Here is a 16,997-nt window from a genome sequence, read left to right on the forward strand (position 1 = left end):
AATGAAGCAACAAGCTGGGATCCTGGTTTCAGGCAACATGCTAAACAAACCATTTCTGGTTTCTTTATCTGGTCAAGCTAGCAAGAATTGCCATTTTTCTTTTTAAAACCATCCTAAGCTTATACTCATGGAGACAACTGCTATGGAGATACATACACATACTGTTTTAACATAGAATCCCTATCTGCATTGACTTATTATCTAAATACGTGCCAATATTCTAGAGAGTCATGGCACGCCATCTTATTTTTTCTTTTCAGTACAGGATAAACAGTAGATTCTTCTATAATAATATGAGAATTATAAGGTTGGAAGGAGCTCAAATGCATAATCTAACCCAGAACTCTGCCAGACAGGATATCCTATACCCAAGATATCTCCAACATATTCCCATCCAGTTGGTTCTTTATATTTATACACACACACAAACTATAATCAGCTATTAATAAAATAATTTCAGGACATAGTATTATGTGAGGCAGAGACTTGGCTTTACTGCAACTCATATTCTGTGGTCCTTTTCCAAGAGCCCCTGCCAAAGGAAGTGAGGTGGGTGGCTACTAAGAAGAAGGCCTCTTCTGTTGTGGCACCCCAGTTGTGGAGGCTCTCCTGGGGCCTACATTGTGCTCTTTTCAGCACCAGGTGAAGACTTTCTTATTTTCCCAGGCATTTTAGTCCTTCAGTTTCTGCTGTTTAAAATATGTTACTGTATTTTAAATCTTTCCACGGCTGTTAGGTTTCATGTCGGTTTTTATTTATACTGTAGTTTTAAACCCTTAAACTTTTATACTGTATTTTATGTTGTATCTTATGGTTTTAATTGTTGTGTACTCCCCAGAGACCTTCAGCTATTGGGCATTACAGAAATGTAATAAACAAACAAACAAACAAACCCGTGTTAGCTGAAATGGAGATGCCTAATTGTTCTTTCAGCCCAAGGGCCAAATCCCATTTCAGAGAAGCTCTCAGGAGCCGCATTCCAGAGGTGGGCAAAGCTGGAGGCAAAAGGGGCAGGACAAAAGGCAAAGGGGCAGGACCAAAAATACCAGCATATTTTAGCTTACATTTCTAACTGACAGTAACTAAGCCTTAGGAAAGGCATTTCAACCATTTAATATGGGAGGAACTGGGAAACCACCACATTATTGGTGGTTGGGGAAAGAGGACGTGGGTTTTTGGGGAACCATGGAGGGTTGGAGTGGGGCCCTGGGAGGGCTGCACCCCTGGTTTGAAACCTCAAAGAAATGAGATTACACAGCTTCTCCAATCAGTTTGTTCAATTGCCAAATTACTGTAATCACTAGGAAGCTCTTCCCAATGTTTAGCCTAAGTGCAATCCTATGCATTCTTAGTGAGGAGTAATCCATATTGAACCTAGTGGAGTTACCTCTGAGTACTATGAACAGGACTGGGCTGTACGTATATTTCCCTGAAGCTCAAATCAATGTAGGCTACTGCACTAGGAATCTCTGGGCTACAAACAAGCATACACTGAGGTTATTATATTACTTATAAAAGATCTTCTAAGTCTCATATTTTTGTGAACAAAGATTAGATGTCAGGTTTCTGCCTTTGAATACACTGAGAACTAGTATTATAAGGTAAGGTGCAGGCAATCATATGCCCGGATATATTTATACAATTCCCAATAGCAAGTAATCTAGGGAGAATTCTTTCAAAGTAATCTGAGAATAACAGCTAAATTTCTGTCAATCCAGCTGACTATTTCATTTCTTTAAACTTGTGTGAATCTGAAAATAGTCAAAAACAGCACAGCTTTCCTTTAGTATAGTGTTAAACTACCAGCAGAGGGAGACAAAAGGAAATTCAATGTCAAACAGATTTAATAATAAAGTATTATTAGGTATTTTATTATGTTTAGCATGAAAAGCATTTAACCTCTGAATATCTGAATTCTTTTTTATTTATTAAATTGACGTTAAGACCTTTCAACTGGCTCCTTCACAGTTCTATGGGGGTGGGGGAGATCCCCAGTCAGTTTCTGAAAGACAAACACTAAGGAATTAAAAATAAGTGGCAAATAACACATTCCCCTGTTGCTTAACTTTCTCAAGTCATTTACCCCAAAGTGGGGATGTTGGAGCAATCCACAACAGATTCAAATGAGTTTGGAGGTCTATGAATCCGGCCTGCAGATTCCACAGCGGACCGGCTTTTTCTGAGTACAACTAAATTCTGGTTTTAAAAAATCCGATCCCATCAATGGGAAGATGATGCAATGAAAGATACCTGCCAATCCACAGAACACAGATGGAACAGATTTAACAAAATCTGTAGATCCATATCCCTAAGTAAATGATCCCTCAGACCTTCTGTGCTAGCGATAAAATGCTTAGGGAAGAACATTGCCAATGGCTGCAAACTGCCAGCACCTTTGACGTTTGGCCAGCAGCACACAGGCAAAATAAACACAGCTTGGTGCAAGAGTTGATCAGGTTGATAAATAGTGTCACACGTTTCCACTATTCCCTCTTATTCCAAAAATGGAACAGCGAGAGTGCAATCCAACATCAGGAGAGCGAAGGCAGTTTGTGCAAGGGGACTTTCTTCTCCTCATTTCCTCCCTGCATTCCCCTGCACCCCCTGAAAATCTGCTCTGGAAGGTTCCCACACACACAGGGCAAATTTTGAAGGTGTGCAGGGCACTGCAGGTGGAAGGGAAAGCGCAGTTTCATCAGCAGAATGCCTTCACTAGATTCCACCAGTCATCCCAAAGCTGTCCAATTGCATGATACCTTGAACAATAGACAGGACAGACAAACGCCATGTATTTCCAGTCTCCAAATGTATTCATTCTAATGATGCACTTATGCTGGATATCCACACGCACCCTCCTAAACAAAAACGACTAAACAAAAATGACTCTCTCCAATGAGTCTCATACTTACATTCACATTGTATGACATCTAAGTTAAACTGCTGAATGGCTCCCATGCTTATATGTTTTAAGTCATTATCCAATAGCATCTGCGTCAGGGCGGTTGACAGATGCTGGCAGGCTGACATACAAGCAGTCTGGGCCACTTTCCCCTATTTAAAAAAAACAAAGATAAGTTGTAAGAATAACCAAGTTGCATTTTCAGAATGCGTCTTTTTCTTCCACATTTATTAAGCTCAAGACAAGCAAAAATGCTTAATGTTCCTATTATGCAGTTAAAATGTTATGTTTGTTTTAGAATAGTAGTTTCCTTTAGAGACTTGGACCAGTACCTGAATATTTTGCATAGCAAATTGACAACATATAATAAATATATGTTAATTTTGTAATATGTATGAATATAGTACAAAACCTGACATGGTACATACTTTCAGTATCACACATTAAGAACAACAAGAATTAACATGATCACCCTGGAATGATACAAATTTTGAACACTCAAATGCTTCCTTTCCTACCTATCTTGTCCATATATATTGGAGAATAATTCTAAAAATCAGTTATTTACCAAGTCACATGCAGCCCTCTACTGTTCAAAATATACAGAAATGTGCAAGACATACACATTTCTGTCTTTGCACTCCAAAGCTTATAGCATAAATGCCATTGCCAGTGACTAATACAAGTGGGCCAGACTTAACATAATAACACGTCTTCTACACATTTCCAGGGATGCAAGTCCCACTAATTTTACTTGAACTTATTTCCAAGTAAGTGAGCAGATCACAACCCAAGTATTAACTCAAACCTAATCTGAAGAAGTATGTAAAGTATATTCCAACTGCTGTCAAATGTGATGTTTGCCTAACATATGTGGGCTTCCTCTCCTTTCTAAATTAAAACATTTTAGAAAATAGAATGTTTTGCTTTAAAGTCTACCTTATTCACGAGCTTAGGTACTACAGTGTGATCCTGTGCTTGTTTACTTAGAAGTAAACTGTGTTCAATGGGCCTTACACCTAAGTAACCATACAGTGGACTGAAATCCTACAATCCTTACCTGGGAGTAAGCCCCACTGAACATAATTGGATTTACTTCTGAGTAAACATGCACAGGATGTACAAGAGTGTTTTATTTTGGAATTGAAACAAAAGACAGTTGTGTTATATATTTTGTGACATACCAAATATAAGGCTTCAGAAGGGCAGAAATGGCAATGCTTAGAAGATAAAAAGCTTCCTCAGCCTGTACACACAGATTAACCTACTCATTATATATGCAAACAATGTACTAAAGTTGGTGACCATTTGGGGCAGGTTATCTACATAGCATTTACATGCATTCTGCTGCTGTTAGGACGAAAAGCAAAACATAAAACAGACACCATTGTGGAATTCCTCTTTACTTCTTGTTTGTATCAGTACCTGGGTACCACAGCACATATTCTGCTCATCTTTCTGGAATTTTAAGCAGCTTCTACAGACCTATTCTATTAGATGCCCTCTTTGGTGGGGATGTAAAAACTAAACGGTTCTCTGAAACTAACATATGTGACAGGAACAAACTGACTATCAACAAAAAAATAAGAAATGAACACACACACATGACATGCTTAAACATCTGCTGAACACCGTATGGTAATTACACTAGGAGACATGCAATTATATTGCGCAAATAGAACAATATCAATATAGATGGGGAAAATGGAGGGAAGGGGGGAGGGAAGAGAAGAATCAATGGGCTTAATTCAATTATGATGTAGCAGATTTAAGATACATAATGGAAATGTCATTTTGATTTAATGGAGCAACTACATTTTGGTTTAATGTAGTGCTCCATCACATCAGCTCCATGTTCTATTTTACATATATTTTGGTGCCACAGTAATGTAATAACAATAAGCGCATTAATAAGTTATCCTGTTCCAAAAAACTACTATCCAATTCAATGCTATATACAAATATATTATGTAACATATTGCTATACAATGTTCTGTTTCATGTTTCTCACCAAAGCTATCTATTCAGTTGTTAAAAATTGACATACGAATAGTACTGAAGCACAAGGAAATGGTTACAATGCATGGTATGAGAGAGAATTTCTGGGGGGGGGGGTTGAAGTTAGATTTCATAAAAATACATTAAATGCTTGTTATCATGATAGACAGATGCTAATGCCCTAAAAAAAAGAAAGAAAATAATTTCAACTATGCACTTGGACTACAGGCTTATTGCTCTCATGGCAAAGTCAAAGAAAAGCAGAAGAGGGAAAAGGAACATGAGATCACTAGGTTTTTATTTTAGACCATAATAGAGAAGCAAGTCTAAATATTTGAGCTTTCATTATACTTCATAGGCACCTGAAGTTGTTTTACTGATCAAGTTATATATTGCTCATATCTACACTTTGCAAAATACAGGTCTTCCAAGTTGAAAATGTACAAAAGTGGGAACAGGATTTTTTAAATAAGTTCAAATTCATATTAAACAATTAAACTATTTATATTTCATAGCTTAGTTTGCACATCTTTTGTTACCATTGTTTTCAATTTCTTTCTAATAATACATGTTTTAAATAGGACATGTACAAACCCATAAACATCATTTTGATTTTGAATGGAAGTTATTCAACTGCTTCCAAACTAACCCTTAATAATCAGGACAGGATCATTGTTTGATGTTACTACATCAATGAAGCGTATTTAACTAGGGGAAAATAAACAGTTTTATTTAATTTCCCTACAGTTACTATTACTACCCCACAGCTACCAACAACTTCGTTTTTACTAGTCAACTGCACCCAGCCATGTTTTTTATTCCACAATTGCAAAATTCAAGAAATAAGGATTCTCTTACATAAAAATAACACATTCTAGAAGATAAGGCACCTACATTATACCCACCCTCACATCTGCTGAAATATACATTTGTAAAAAAGAGAAAACGCTTAGATAAACTCCTTATATTTCAAAGGAGCTTGGAAAAGAGAATCTGCTAACATGTTAAATCCTTTCTGTAGTATCCAAAAGCTTTTCTCTTAAGAACAATTGCTGTAAAGAGACATTTGGCCCCTTGGAAATTCCCAAAGGGTCAGCCATATGCATCCTTCCATGGCACCTTCACGGTGCTGCTTTCTAGACCCATGCTAGCTGTCTCAAAAGCAGCTTTCATCATTCAGTAGGGTGTCAGTCAATATGATTTATGGACTGCATTCAACAAAGTCAAAGCATATAGAATGAGAAATATGACTACAATCTCCTAATTTGTTTTGTATTGAGCCACTTAAGAGTCAAAGACCTGATGTCAGACTGAGACCAGCAACACAATTAACCAGCCGGTGACAGATTCATCCATCCTCCCTGCCAGGCTGTGCCAATCAAGGACAGCATGAGATGACATTTGGAAGAATCAGTAAGAAACCCCTTTCTCTAAGTAGCCTACGTGGGCTTTTGACTGACAGTTTTTGAATATAGCTCGCAGAGTGCCACCACCCTTTATCCAATAGCTCTTCACTGCAAGCTGTGAAATAAGGCTTTTACTGCCAATCACAGGAACAATAAAACACAATCCACAATCCCCCAAGCAAACAGGGAGCAACAAGAGTTGTCTGTTATCCTGGAAAGCCTAGCTTCGTAATTACTTTAGCAATATTAAATCACACATTAAGCAGAAGCTCTTTTCAATTTATTAAATCCAGAAGGCAATTCAAATACAGATATTAAAGCACACATGTTAAATCAGCTATTCTTGTGATGGCAAGAATTACAACTTAGTCTGATCAACACTAACTAAATTCCATCTTCTCAGAAAAATACCTCTAATAATTAAAAACATGTTTACAATTGTGCTCAATGGCAACTGATCAAAACAGACTAGCTCAAAAGGCATTCTGAAAATATTTGCTGTGTTGTCCTCTGTAAAAAGCAATTAAGATTGTCAGACTAACATCCCAATTCCAAGAACTGCTTTGCCAGCTAATAAAGTGATTACGGTGTGGTATAAGAGCACATTATAGGCAAATATGCTGGCAGGCTTTAGGATCACAGTGCAGGATCTTGATCTTAAGAACAAAGGTTGGATTTCAGCAAGAATGGCTTATGAATACACATGATGAATATAAAGAATCTTCAAAAGGCTGTTTTCAGACACATTTTGACCCCTTTCATTCCATTAAAATCTTATTTTTACAACCATTTTTTTCCATATCTGAGGAAGTATTTGAGGAAGAAATTGTATATCCCCAAACATTTCATAATTGTCAAAATCAATTTCTGGACCTCGCAAAAATTCAATTATACAGGATCTGAAGACTGTAACTCAGTAGCTTACTTTCTTTGTGTTGCTACCACCATTACAAACTGTTAAATTAAAGCATCTGTGGATGTTTATTTCTGAAGAACTCCAAGGTGAAAGCAAACACATACAACAAAATACTTAGCAGAGCCAGTGCAAACCAAATGGCCTACAAGAGCTGATAACAGCTCTGAAAGATAAGACTGGCTCTTCACAAATCAAGTTGGTTTTAACATCTAATTGTGGAAAAGGATAAAGCTGCCAGGAGATCTGGAGATCAGTTTCTAACTCTGACATATTGAGTTAGAACAATGTTGGACAAACCATCCAGTTTCTTGCTGATAAGAAGAGATAGCGATCCAACAATATTTTCTCACTCTTTATTGTAAGGTATTGTACGGTGCATACTCCCAAGCTACTTTTTGAAGGAATCTGATACACATCCAACCCTCATGATGAAAGAACTGGAATCATATAGTTTGGGTTGAGACTCAGTAAGACACGTGCCCAGCTGGGATACCTCTTTCCTAAGGCATTTTCAGTAAACTCTGGGAAAGGAAGCTACAGATACTTCTTAAGTCAGTTACTATTAATCCTCTGCATGATACAAGTCAACCGAAGAACTCAATTCATTGTGTTAATAAAGCTATTTAAGAAGTAAAAGCAGGTGGCAATAAAAGCAGGTGGCAAAAAAAGCAATAAAAAAGCAAGTGGATCTCATGCTGTCAATACGCAAAGGTGCTAGCAAACACGTGAGTCCTCGCTCTTTTATGAGCCTCAGACGCTGTTCCTGCCAGTGGAGACAAACAGCCTTTTGATTGGCTCGACGCTTATGCCGAGGGGAGGCACCCCACTGCTGCTGGCCAGGCTCTTGCCAGCTCCCTTCCTTTCCCGCCACAGGACCAACGCACGCTCACCACAGCAGCTCCCCGGTAAGCAGGGAACTAATAAAAAGGTGAGTGGATCTCATGCTGTTAATACCACACTAAGGCTCCATCTCATCTGATTTAATTTGTGAAGTGACTACCAACACTTTGACTGAAAGCTGGCTGTGACTAAACATAGCTGCTTTCCTTTCTAAATCCCATAGGCTGTATTTTCTGTTTTACAGAAGGACATACATACTCAAGCATTTTCCACTTGTTCTATGCAAGTGTAGAACACACATTTTTTTCTTTCTACATATGGACAACTATGAGAAATTAGAAGCCAGGAGAAAAACAGGTATGCATAAACTATGAAATAAATTTGGAATCAAACAATGGAAGTAACTTCTTAGAACCAGTTTTTACCTAGATTATGGTATCTTTCATTTTATTTCTTCTATTCTAAATGTACTATGCTGTATGATTATTAAATAGTTTATTTGTCTGATCCAGATATAAGGCTTCACAAGCGCACATATCAGTATGCTTATTTTGACAATTTTTAAAAAAATGACTAGCTGTAGCTTCAATAACACTTTAATGGTGAATGAGCACTGAAATACATGTGTGTGCTTCAAACAGTGCACTTTTATTGGGTATACAGAGCAGATACGTAATGTGCTCATGTTATAATCATAATGTGATCAGCCCTTCACAGCAAATGAAAGAATGGCCTGGCTTGGACATCACAATAAGCCAGGGTTCCACAGCATCCTGGCTTATTGGGATCAAATAAGATTGCTGGTGCATGCTGCCCTTTCACTCCCTTAACCGCTCCTGCTGGCAGGAGTCAACAAACCATGGACTCTCCATCCATGGTTTATTGTGATGTCTGAACCCAGGATTTTGGCCTGTCTCTTCCCAATCAAGCCAGAGTCATATGCCATGGTTGGCTTATAACTTTGGCTTGTTTGGGGAGAGACAAGCCAGAATCCCTGGTTCAGACATCATGGAGAACAAACCATGGACAGAGGGCCTGTGGTTTGTTTAGCCATTCCCACTTGTAGAAAAAGCCAAGCAAGAGCAATTGGGCAGCATGCATTAGCATGCTGCTTTATCCCGATAAGCTACGTTTTCCTGGAAACATGGTTTATCATGATGTCTGAACTGACACCATGTGTTATAAAGAGAGAACTGGAAAAATTATGGCTGCCATATGTAGTCATTTTTTGAATGTTTTGCTTTATGAAGTCTGATTTGTTTCTTACTGTGTAGTGGCTATGTCAGCACACTCTTTTGTGTTATCCATTCCTTTAGGTGCATTGTACCCTTGGTGTGTCTGGAACAATATCTTGAATTTATTTTCCTGTTAAATGTTTGGTGGTTTATGGTCTTGAGTGCATTGGCTTCCACAATGGAAGGGAAGGGGTATGAACTGGTATAATTCTTTCCATTCTATATATGATAATGTGACATATTTTATTTAATTATTGAACACTAGGTTCTCTTTTTCTGTTGTGTGTTGAAATTGTAGAATATTATATGGAAATACTGTAATCAAATGTGATATAGGTGAATGAAATTGAGCTGGGTAGAATACAGTCTGCATCAATATATAATTTTTAAAGGAATGTTTTTCAATAATTTGCAAGTGTATTTAAAAGTAGCAATTATTTCATTATAATGCAAATATTTGTCTTGGCCCAAAGTAAACTACTTAAAACAAGTTGATGACCTGAAAATAATCAGGGCATGAATCCTTTAAAGCAATCCATCATCTTTGAGAAATACGTTTGGGTGTAGACATTCTCCTCACTTCAAAAAGTATGTTTTTGAAAGAGACTAAAACTTTCAGCAGCTCTTTATTCGCAGCCACTATCTGGCCATTTTAGCCTTATTTCGTATGCACATCCCATAGTTGCATTTTGACACCTGACCTCAAATCCAAGAGGTCTTATGGTCTCCTTTGAATGATCTCATTTCAGATGCAATGCATGCCCTATCATGTTTCTATGAGCCTTTAAAAGGTTCCTTCTGCCTTGATGTCCAAAAGACTAAGGTTAGTCTTCAACTTGGATTCTGCATGCAACTATACAACTTAGGAGCGAGTCAGATCAAACCAAATAGAGGGCTTTGTAATAATACACTCAGTATTGAAGCAATAAGCCTGCAGGCAGTTCATAGTTTAAGTTTTCCATGTGCATGCTTTTTCTGGAGCTTGCATCTACTTACCGACATGGCTGCATGGTCATTGTTGTTATTCTGAGAAGGAAACCAGTAAGGCAATCAAAACAAAAAATTAAAACGCACTGTCAACATCAACTTGCATTTTGGTAGCAGTCAGAAGGGAAAAATCTTGAGAAGATAATAATGCTTGCTAATAAGCTTTATTTCTTGAAGATCTGAATGGTTCAAAAATATTGTCTGAGATGAAAATTAATTTGATCTGCCTTGATTGCACAGAATGCTTGATGAAGTTAATGAATCTTCCATTTGCAGTTGTAGAAGCAAGTAAATATACATTTAAATGTATTAACTAATATTCTTAAATATTGAGGAATTAATACAAAGCATAGTGCTAATACGAGAGTCAGGGTAGTAATATATTCTGCATAAAAAGAATTTTCCAGAAGATAGTCTGTAAAAACCTATCTGAAAATGTCATCTGAATTTTTTGGGATCACAAATAGAATGATAGTTTCAGAGCTCTTTAGATGGGGACAAAACTCTGCAGATGGACTTCTAATGATGCATGGGGGCTTTTAAGCTCCCCCATTCCAGCAACACATGTTTGTGCCACCGAAATGTACCCTCCCCATGTCAGGACCCCTCCAAAGCAGCACCACATGCAGAATGAGGAGCTACCGCCAGAAGAAAGCATCACCCCTTGGTGATGCTTTCTGCTCTTACTTGGGGGAAGGGTCACACCACAACCATATCTGTTATTTAGCTACATTATCAAAAATATGCTTAAAGGTAGTCTGTGAGTATTCAACCAAAGAAAATAACACTTAAATTAAAATACATTGATCCATGAAACTGTTCAGTAAAGTAAAAAGACTTATTTTCAGTACAGATGCAAAACACTGCCCTTTACCTTAACTTTCTTTTTTAACAACACAAATGTTATTGTTATCAAGTGGCAACACAGACAAAGAAAAGACAAGCGAACGTTTAGGAAAATGCACCCCAGAATAAGATGACACCAGAGTAGCTATGAACAGAAGCCTTAAGCCATATGGACAGTTGTCTTTACTGTGAACATCCATACATCATAGCTTTATAGATGGCTGCAGATGTACTTTAGAGTTAAACACATTAAGTGCCAAATGTTGCCAAGATAAATTATTCTTACAATGTAATTGCACAAACTTAACTACATATTCTCTGGCAACTGTTAAAAAAAACACTTCCCAGCCTACTTATTAATATAGAGTAAGCAATATAAGTTGCTTGATATTTGAAACTTTCATCTCTGTAGTCAAAAGTTTAAAAATGACACTTCCCCCTCTACATTTTTAAAATGATATAGAGAGAAATGGTGGATAAAGGTAGGAAATAAGTCTCCCTTCTGAAATCTGTTGTTCTATGAAACTGCTTCATGTCACCTCATGATTATGTCACCTCACTTGGTCATGTTCTATACCAGCCTTTCCCAACCTGGTGCCCTCTAGATGTGCTTGGCTACAACTCCCATAATCCCCAACCAATAGACCCATTGTTGGCTGGGGGGTTTGAGTGTTGGAGGCTAATGCATCTGGAGGGTGCTGGGTTGGGGAAGATTGTCCTATACTAAAAACGTAGCCAGACATAAATAAGAAGACATGGCTGGACACAGAATGCCTGTTCACACATCACAACAACCCACTGTGGGTTAATTTACCCACAGGGGCTATCTTGTCATGCCGGGCACCTATGGGTGCTCGGCTTGCTGTGGATTGTCATGTTGTGTGAACCCAGGCATCAGGGGATGTTGGAGGATTAAACAGTCCTCAAATAACCCTAAAACAAGCCATGGGTTATTTGGGGATAACCTAACCCTCAAACAACCTCTGCTGCCTGGGTTCGCATGGCACAAGAAGCCATGGCAAGGCAGGCACACACAGGCACCACTGAAAAATGGCACCTGCAGGCACTCAGCATGACGCAACAGCTTCTGTCGGTAAATTAACCTACGGTAGGCTGTCGTATCGTGTGAACGAGGTCACGGTGTTAATCTCAGGTAACAGGTGCTGGGAGAGACCCCCAAAACCTTGGAGAGTCACTGACAGTCACAGGAGACAACACTGGGCTATATGGACTCATTGTTTCATTCGATATAATGCAGCTTCATATGTTGAGTTGAGTGTGGATGCTGTCTGAAAACTAGGCTTTCATCAGTATCTGCAGGAGGGGGAGAGATTGATGGAAATAAACTTGTTTTTAGAAATTAACTTCCTTTTCTCCTAAACTAAAACTCTTCTGGGGATGTGGGTTTTTCCCACTCTCAGATAAGGCTTTTCACGGATCCAGTCAACCAAGCTGCCGCATAAATCCCGATCCTGCTTCTCTCAGAACAAAGTCTTGCCACACCCATATTTTCAAGTATTCATTCCCCAAGCACACCACACCACTTCAGAATACATTTGAAAATTCCCTGCAAATAGAAAATCAGATGCCATGCTGGAATAGAAGCATTCTCCCAGATGAGCTAGTTTTCCTTACCTGGGGAAGATTCAAAAGTAGTATTCCACATCTGTAATTTAAAGGGACACAGGCGATTCTACCAAGATATTCTGCTGTATATGAAGATCCGGGCAAAGTCTTCCAGTGAATCCCTAGATGGACCTGCCCAGCATTACTCTCCTCCTACTCAACTTTCCTTGTCCCTGCATCTCCCATAGGGTGCATTCAGCGACCTGGCATTCCATATACAGCCTTCCCTTTCACTGCAACAGGCCTTGCACAAAAGCTACAGACTGGCCATGGTTGAAATAAGAATGTCAGAATACATATCGGAATATGTATCTTGGAAAAGGCACCGACTTGCAGAAAATCTTAGTACAGACATGACCTTAGACAATTAGATTGGTTAATGTGTTAAGTCCGGTACCTGCCACCTACAAATGTGGCCAAATGAGAGACAACAAGGACAATGAATATGTGCCAAAGCACAGCATAGAATTATATATTTGGAATGAATCTCAAACGTTTTTATAGCTTAAATTTTTCAACATGGTACTATCCACAGTTAGTGTAAAACACTGTCACACATGTCATGAAAACAAGTTGTACCGCAGGAAATGGATCACAGAGACTAGACATATTTTTTTATTAAAATACTCCTATAGATAAGATAGAATGTCTTTAATGAAATAAAATTTAAATTGAAGTCTACAGAATTAGCGTATATTTATCTCAAGAAATAACCAGCTAGACTAACAACTAGAACATAAAATAGACAATGGCAATATACTTGAATACTTGATTTGAAAACAGCACACAAAAAAGTCTTAACCTGATTTTTTAATTAAAAAAAATCAAAAGAAAAACTTGAAGTAATAAAGTTTCAGATGATCCATACACAAACCACTATGTTGATAAGGTTGCAGCCACTTTACATCATGTTTCCCAAAAGCTGTGTTAACGCTCATTCTTGTTGTAGGAAGACAGCCAATGTTTTTTAAAAAAACTTGGAAATGTTGAACAGGTTAAGCACTAAATATCAATTAAAAAAAATTAAGAAGCCTTGCTATCTTGTGCTAGTTATGTTGTATGGAAAATTGTTCACAACAGCCAATCCTTATTTTAATATTCTCATGACTTCATAGCAAATAGGTAAAATACAGCACAGCAAGGTTGCTTCCAGTTGTCTGAAATTGTAATTGTAATTCTTGCCCCAGACTGACGTGAAAGCAATATGGAGCCTGGCATTTGACTAGGAGCTGCTGATACGTGCTCTGTCTATGACCCTTCCTTAGGCCACGTTCGCATGACACAACAACTCACTCCGTGAATAAGCTACGCAGTGTGGATTATTTTCAGAACAACCCATGGTGCACCTAACAGACAATCGGGCTCACCATGGGTTATTCTTTCCCTCCTTCACACTCGGTCCTCCACCCAGTATCCCAGGGTCCTACGCAGCAGAACCCATCTTGTCTTCCTATCCCATCCCTCTCCTTGCTTTAATCGCGACTCCTTGCCATTCTCTCGCTTTAAAAAAAAAATGGCCCCAGACATTTGCGTAAATGGGGCTGTAACATATTTTTAATTATATTTTTGGCCCCAGGAATGAGCGCAAACGTGTTCCTAACTTTATAATTATTATTTTTCTCGGTTTTTGCAGTTGTGCATGTCAGATATAGAATCATAGAACAGTAGGGTTGGAAGGGGCCTACAAGACCCCACTCTGTGGAACTCCCTCCCTAGGGAACTCCGTCATGCCCCCTCTTTAATGAGCTTCCGCCGTGCATTAAAAACGTGGTTGTTCAGGCAGGCATTTGGGGTGGGTTAGGGTATTTTAGAAAATGTTTTTATTGTAGAATTTTATTGTTTTAAACTGTTTTATTTTATGTTGTACATTGCCCAGAGTGGCTGGGTGACCAGCCAGATGGGCGATTAATACAGTAAGTAAGTAAGTAAGTAAGTAAGTAAGTAAATAAAGACTATCGAGTCCAACCCCCTGCTCAATGCAGGAATCCAGGTCACAGCATCCCTGACAGATGGCTGTCCAGCCTCGTCTTGAATGCCTCCAGTGTGGGAGAACCCACTACCTCCCTAGGTAATGGGTTCCATTGTTGTCTTGCTCAAACAGTCAGGAAGTTTCTCCTGATATTCAGCCGGAATCTGGCTTCCTGTCACTTGAGCTCATTATTCTGTGTCCCGCATTCTGGGATGATCGAGAAGAGATCCTGGCCTTCCTCCCTCTGACAACCTTTCAAGTACTTGAAGAGTGCTATCATATCTCCCTTCAGTCTTCTCTTCTCAAGGCTAAACATGCCCAGTTCTTTCAGTCTCTCTTCATAAAGCTTTGATTCCAGTCCCCTGATCATCTTTGTTGCCCTCCTCTGAACCCTCTCCAGCTTGTCTGCATCCTTCTTAAAGTACAGTGCCCAGAACTGGCCACAGTACTCCAGATGAGGACTAACCAGTGCTGAGTAGAGGGGGACTAGTACTTCCCAGGATTTGGAAGCTATGCTTCTATGAATGCAGCCCAAAATAGCATTGGCCTTTTTTGCAGCCACATCACATTGGTGGCTCATATTCAGCTTGTGATCGACAACAATTCCAAGATCCTTCTCGCTTGTAGTGTGGTTGAGCTACATATCCCCCATCTTGTAACTGTGCATTTGTCTTCTTTTTCCTAGGTGCAGAACTTTGCATTTATGCCTATTAAATGTCATTCTGTTGTTTGCTGCCCAGCGCTCCTGTCTATCAAGATCACTTTGAATTTTGTTTCTGTTTTCCAAGGTATTAGCTATCCCGCCCAATTTTGTGTCATCTGCAAATTTGATCAGCATTCCCTGCACCTCCTCCTCCAAGTCAATAATAAAAATGTTGAAGAGCACTGGGCCCAGGACTGAGCCCTGTGGTATTCCACTCGTTACCTCTCCCCAGTTTGAGAAGATCCCATTGATAAGCACTCTTTGAGTGCTTATAGCCAATTCTATAGCCAACTGTGGATCCACCTGATCGTTGTTTCATCTCGCCCACTTTGAGCTAGTTTGCTCATCAGGGTATCATGGGGCACTTTGTTGAAAGCTTTGCTGAAGTCGGGGTATATTATGTCCACAGCATTCCCACAGTCTACAAGGGAGGTTGTTGTTGTTGTTGTTGTTGTTCAGTCGTTCAGTCGTGTCCGACTCTTCGTGACCCCATGGACCATAGCACGCCAGGCCTTCCTGTCCTGCGCTCTCTCCCGGAGCGTGCTCAAGTTCATATTCATTGCATCAGTGATGCTATCTAGCCATCTCATCCTCTGCCGTCCCCTTCTCCTTTTGCCTTCAGTCTTTCCCAGCATCAGGGTCTTTTCCAGAGAGTTTTCTCTTCGCATTAGGTGGCCAAAATATTGGAGCTTCAGCTTCAGTATCTGTCCTTCCAATGAGCACTCAGGGTTGATTTCCTTTAGGATTGACTGATTGGACCTCCTTGCAGTCCAGGGGACTCGTAAGAGTCTTCTCCAGCACCACAGTTTGAAAGCATCAATTCTTCGGCACTCAGCCTTCCTTATAGTCCAGCTCTCACAGCCATACATTACTACTGGGAAAACAAGGGAGGTTACTTGATCAAAAAATGAGATCAGATTCATCTGGCAGGACTTGTTCTTGACAAATCCATGTTGGCTTTGAGTCATCACTGCATTGTTTTCAAGGTGCTTACAGATGGATTGCTTTATCATTTGCTCCAGAATTTTCCCAGGGATTCATGTCAGACTGACTGATCTGTAGTACCCAGGTTCCTCCTTTTTACCCTTTTTGAAGATAGGGATAACATTGGTCCTCCTCCAGTCATCTGGCACTTCACCCATCCTCCATGATTTCTCAAACAGAATAACCAGTGGCTCTGAGAGTTCTTCTGCCAGTTCCTTTATTACTCTAGGATGCAATTCATCTGGCCCTGCAGATTTAAACTCATTCAAAGTAATTAGGTGTTCCTTGACCATATGTCAAGCTGCAATCCTGCCCCTTCAGCCTGTACTTCGCCTTTGCCAGGGGGGTCATAGACCCTTGTTTGGAAGAAGACTGAGCCAAAGTAGGAAATGAGCACTTCTGCCTTTTCTTTGTCATATGTTATCATTTTGCCATCCTTATTTAATAGCTGAACCACCATTTCTTTCCTCTGTCTTTGGCTATGCACGTAGCTTAAGAAAGCCTTTTTGTTGCTTTTAGCATCCCTCGCTAACCTCGGCTGATTCTCAGCTTTAGCCTTCCTGATGCCATCCTTGCAATTCTGTGCTA

The 16,997-nt window shown here is 39.4% G+C and overlaps 1 protein-coding gene across 5 annotated transcripts in view; it reads right to left on the minus strand.

The window, feature by feature from the left end:
- Window positions 1-16,997, minus strand: part of EXOC6 (exocyst complex component 6) — a 123,559-nt gene that overhangs the window by 37,204 nt on the left and 69,358 nt on the right. For all 5 annotated transcript variants that reach the window (XM_084845859.1, XM_084845862.1, XM_084845858.1 and 2 more), the window contains exon 19: window positions 2,910-3,051. In XM_084845859.1, coding sequence (XP_084701985.1) covers window positions 2,910-3,051 — 142 coding nt within the window. The remainder of the gene's footprint in view (window positions 1-2,909; window positions 3,052-16,997) is intronic.

The sequence above is a fragment of the Heloderma suspectum genome, chromosome 3 (assembly GCF_057233095.1).
Source record: "Heloderma suspectum isolate Gila_16-S chromosome 3, 16-S_ref, whole genome shotgun sequence".
NCBI lineage: Eukaryota > Metazoa > Chordata > Lepidosauria > Squamata > Helodermatidae > Heloderma > Heloderma suspectum.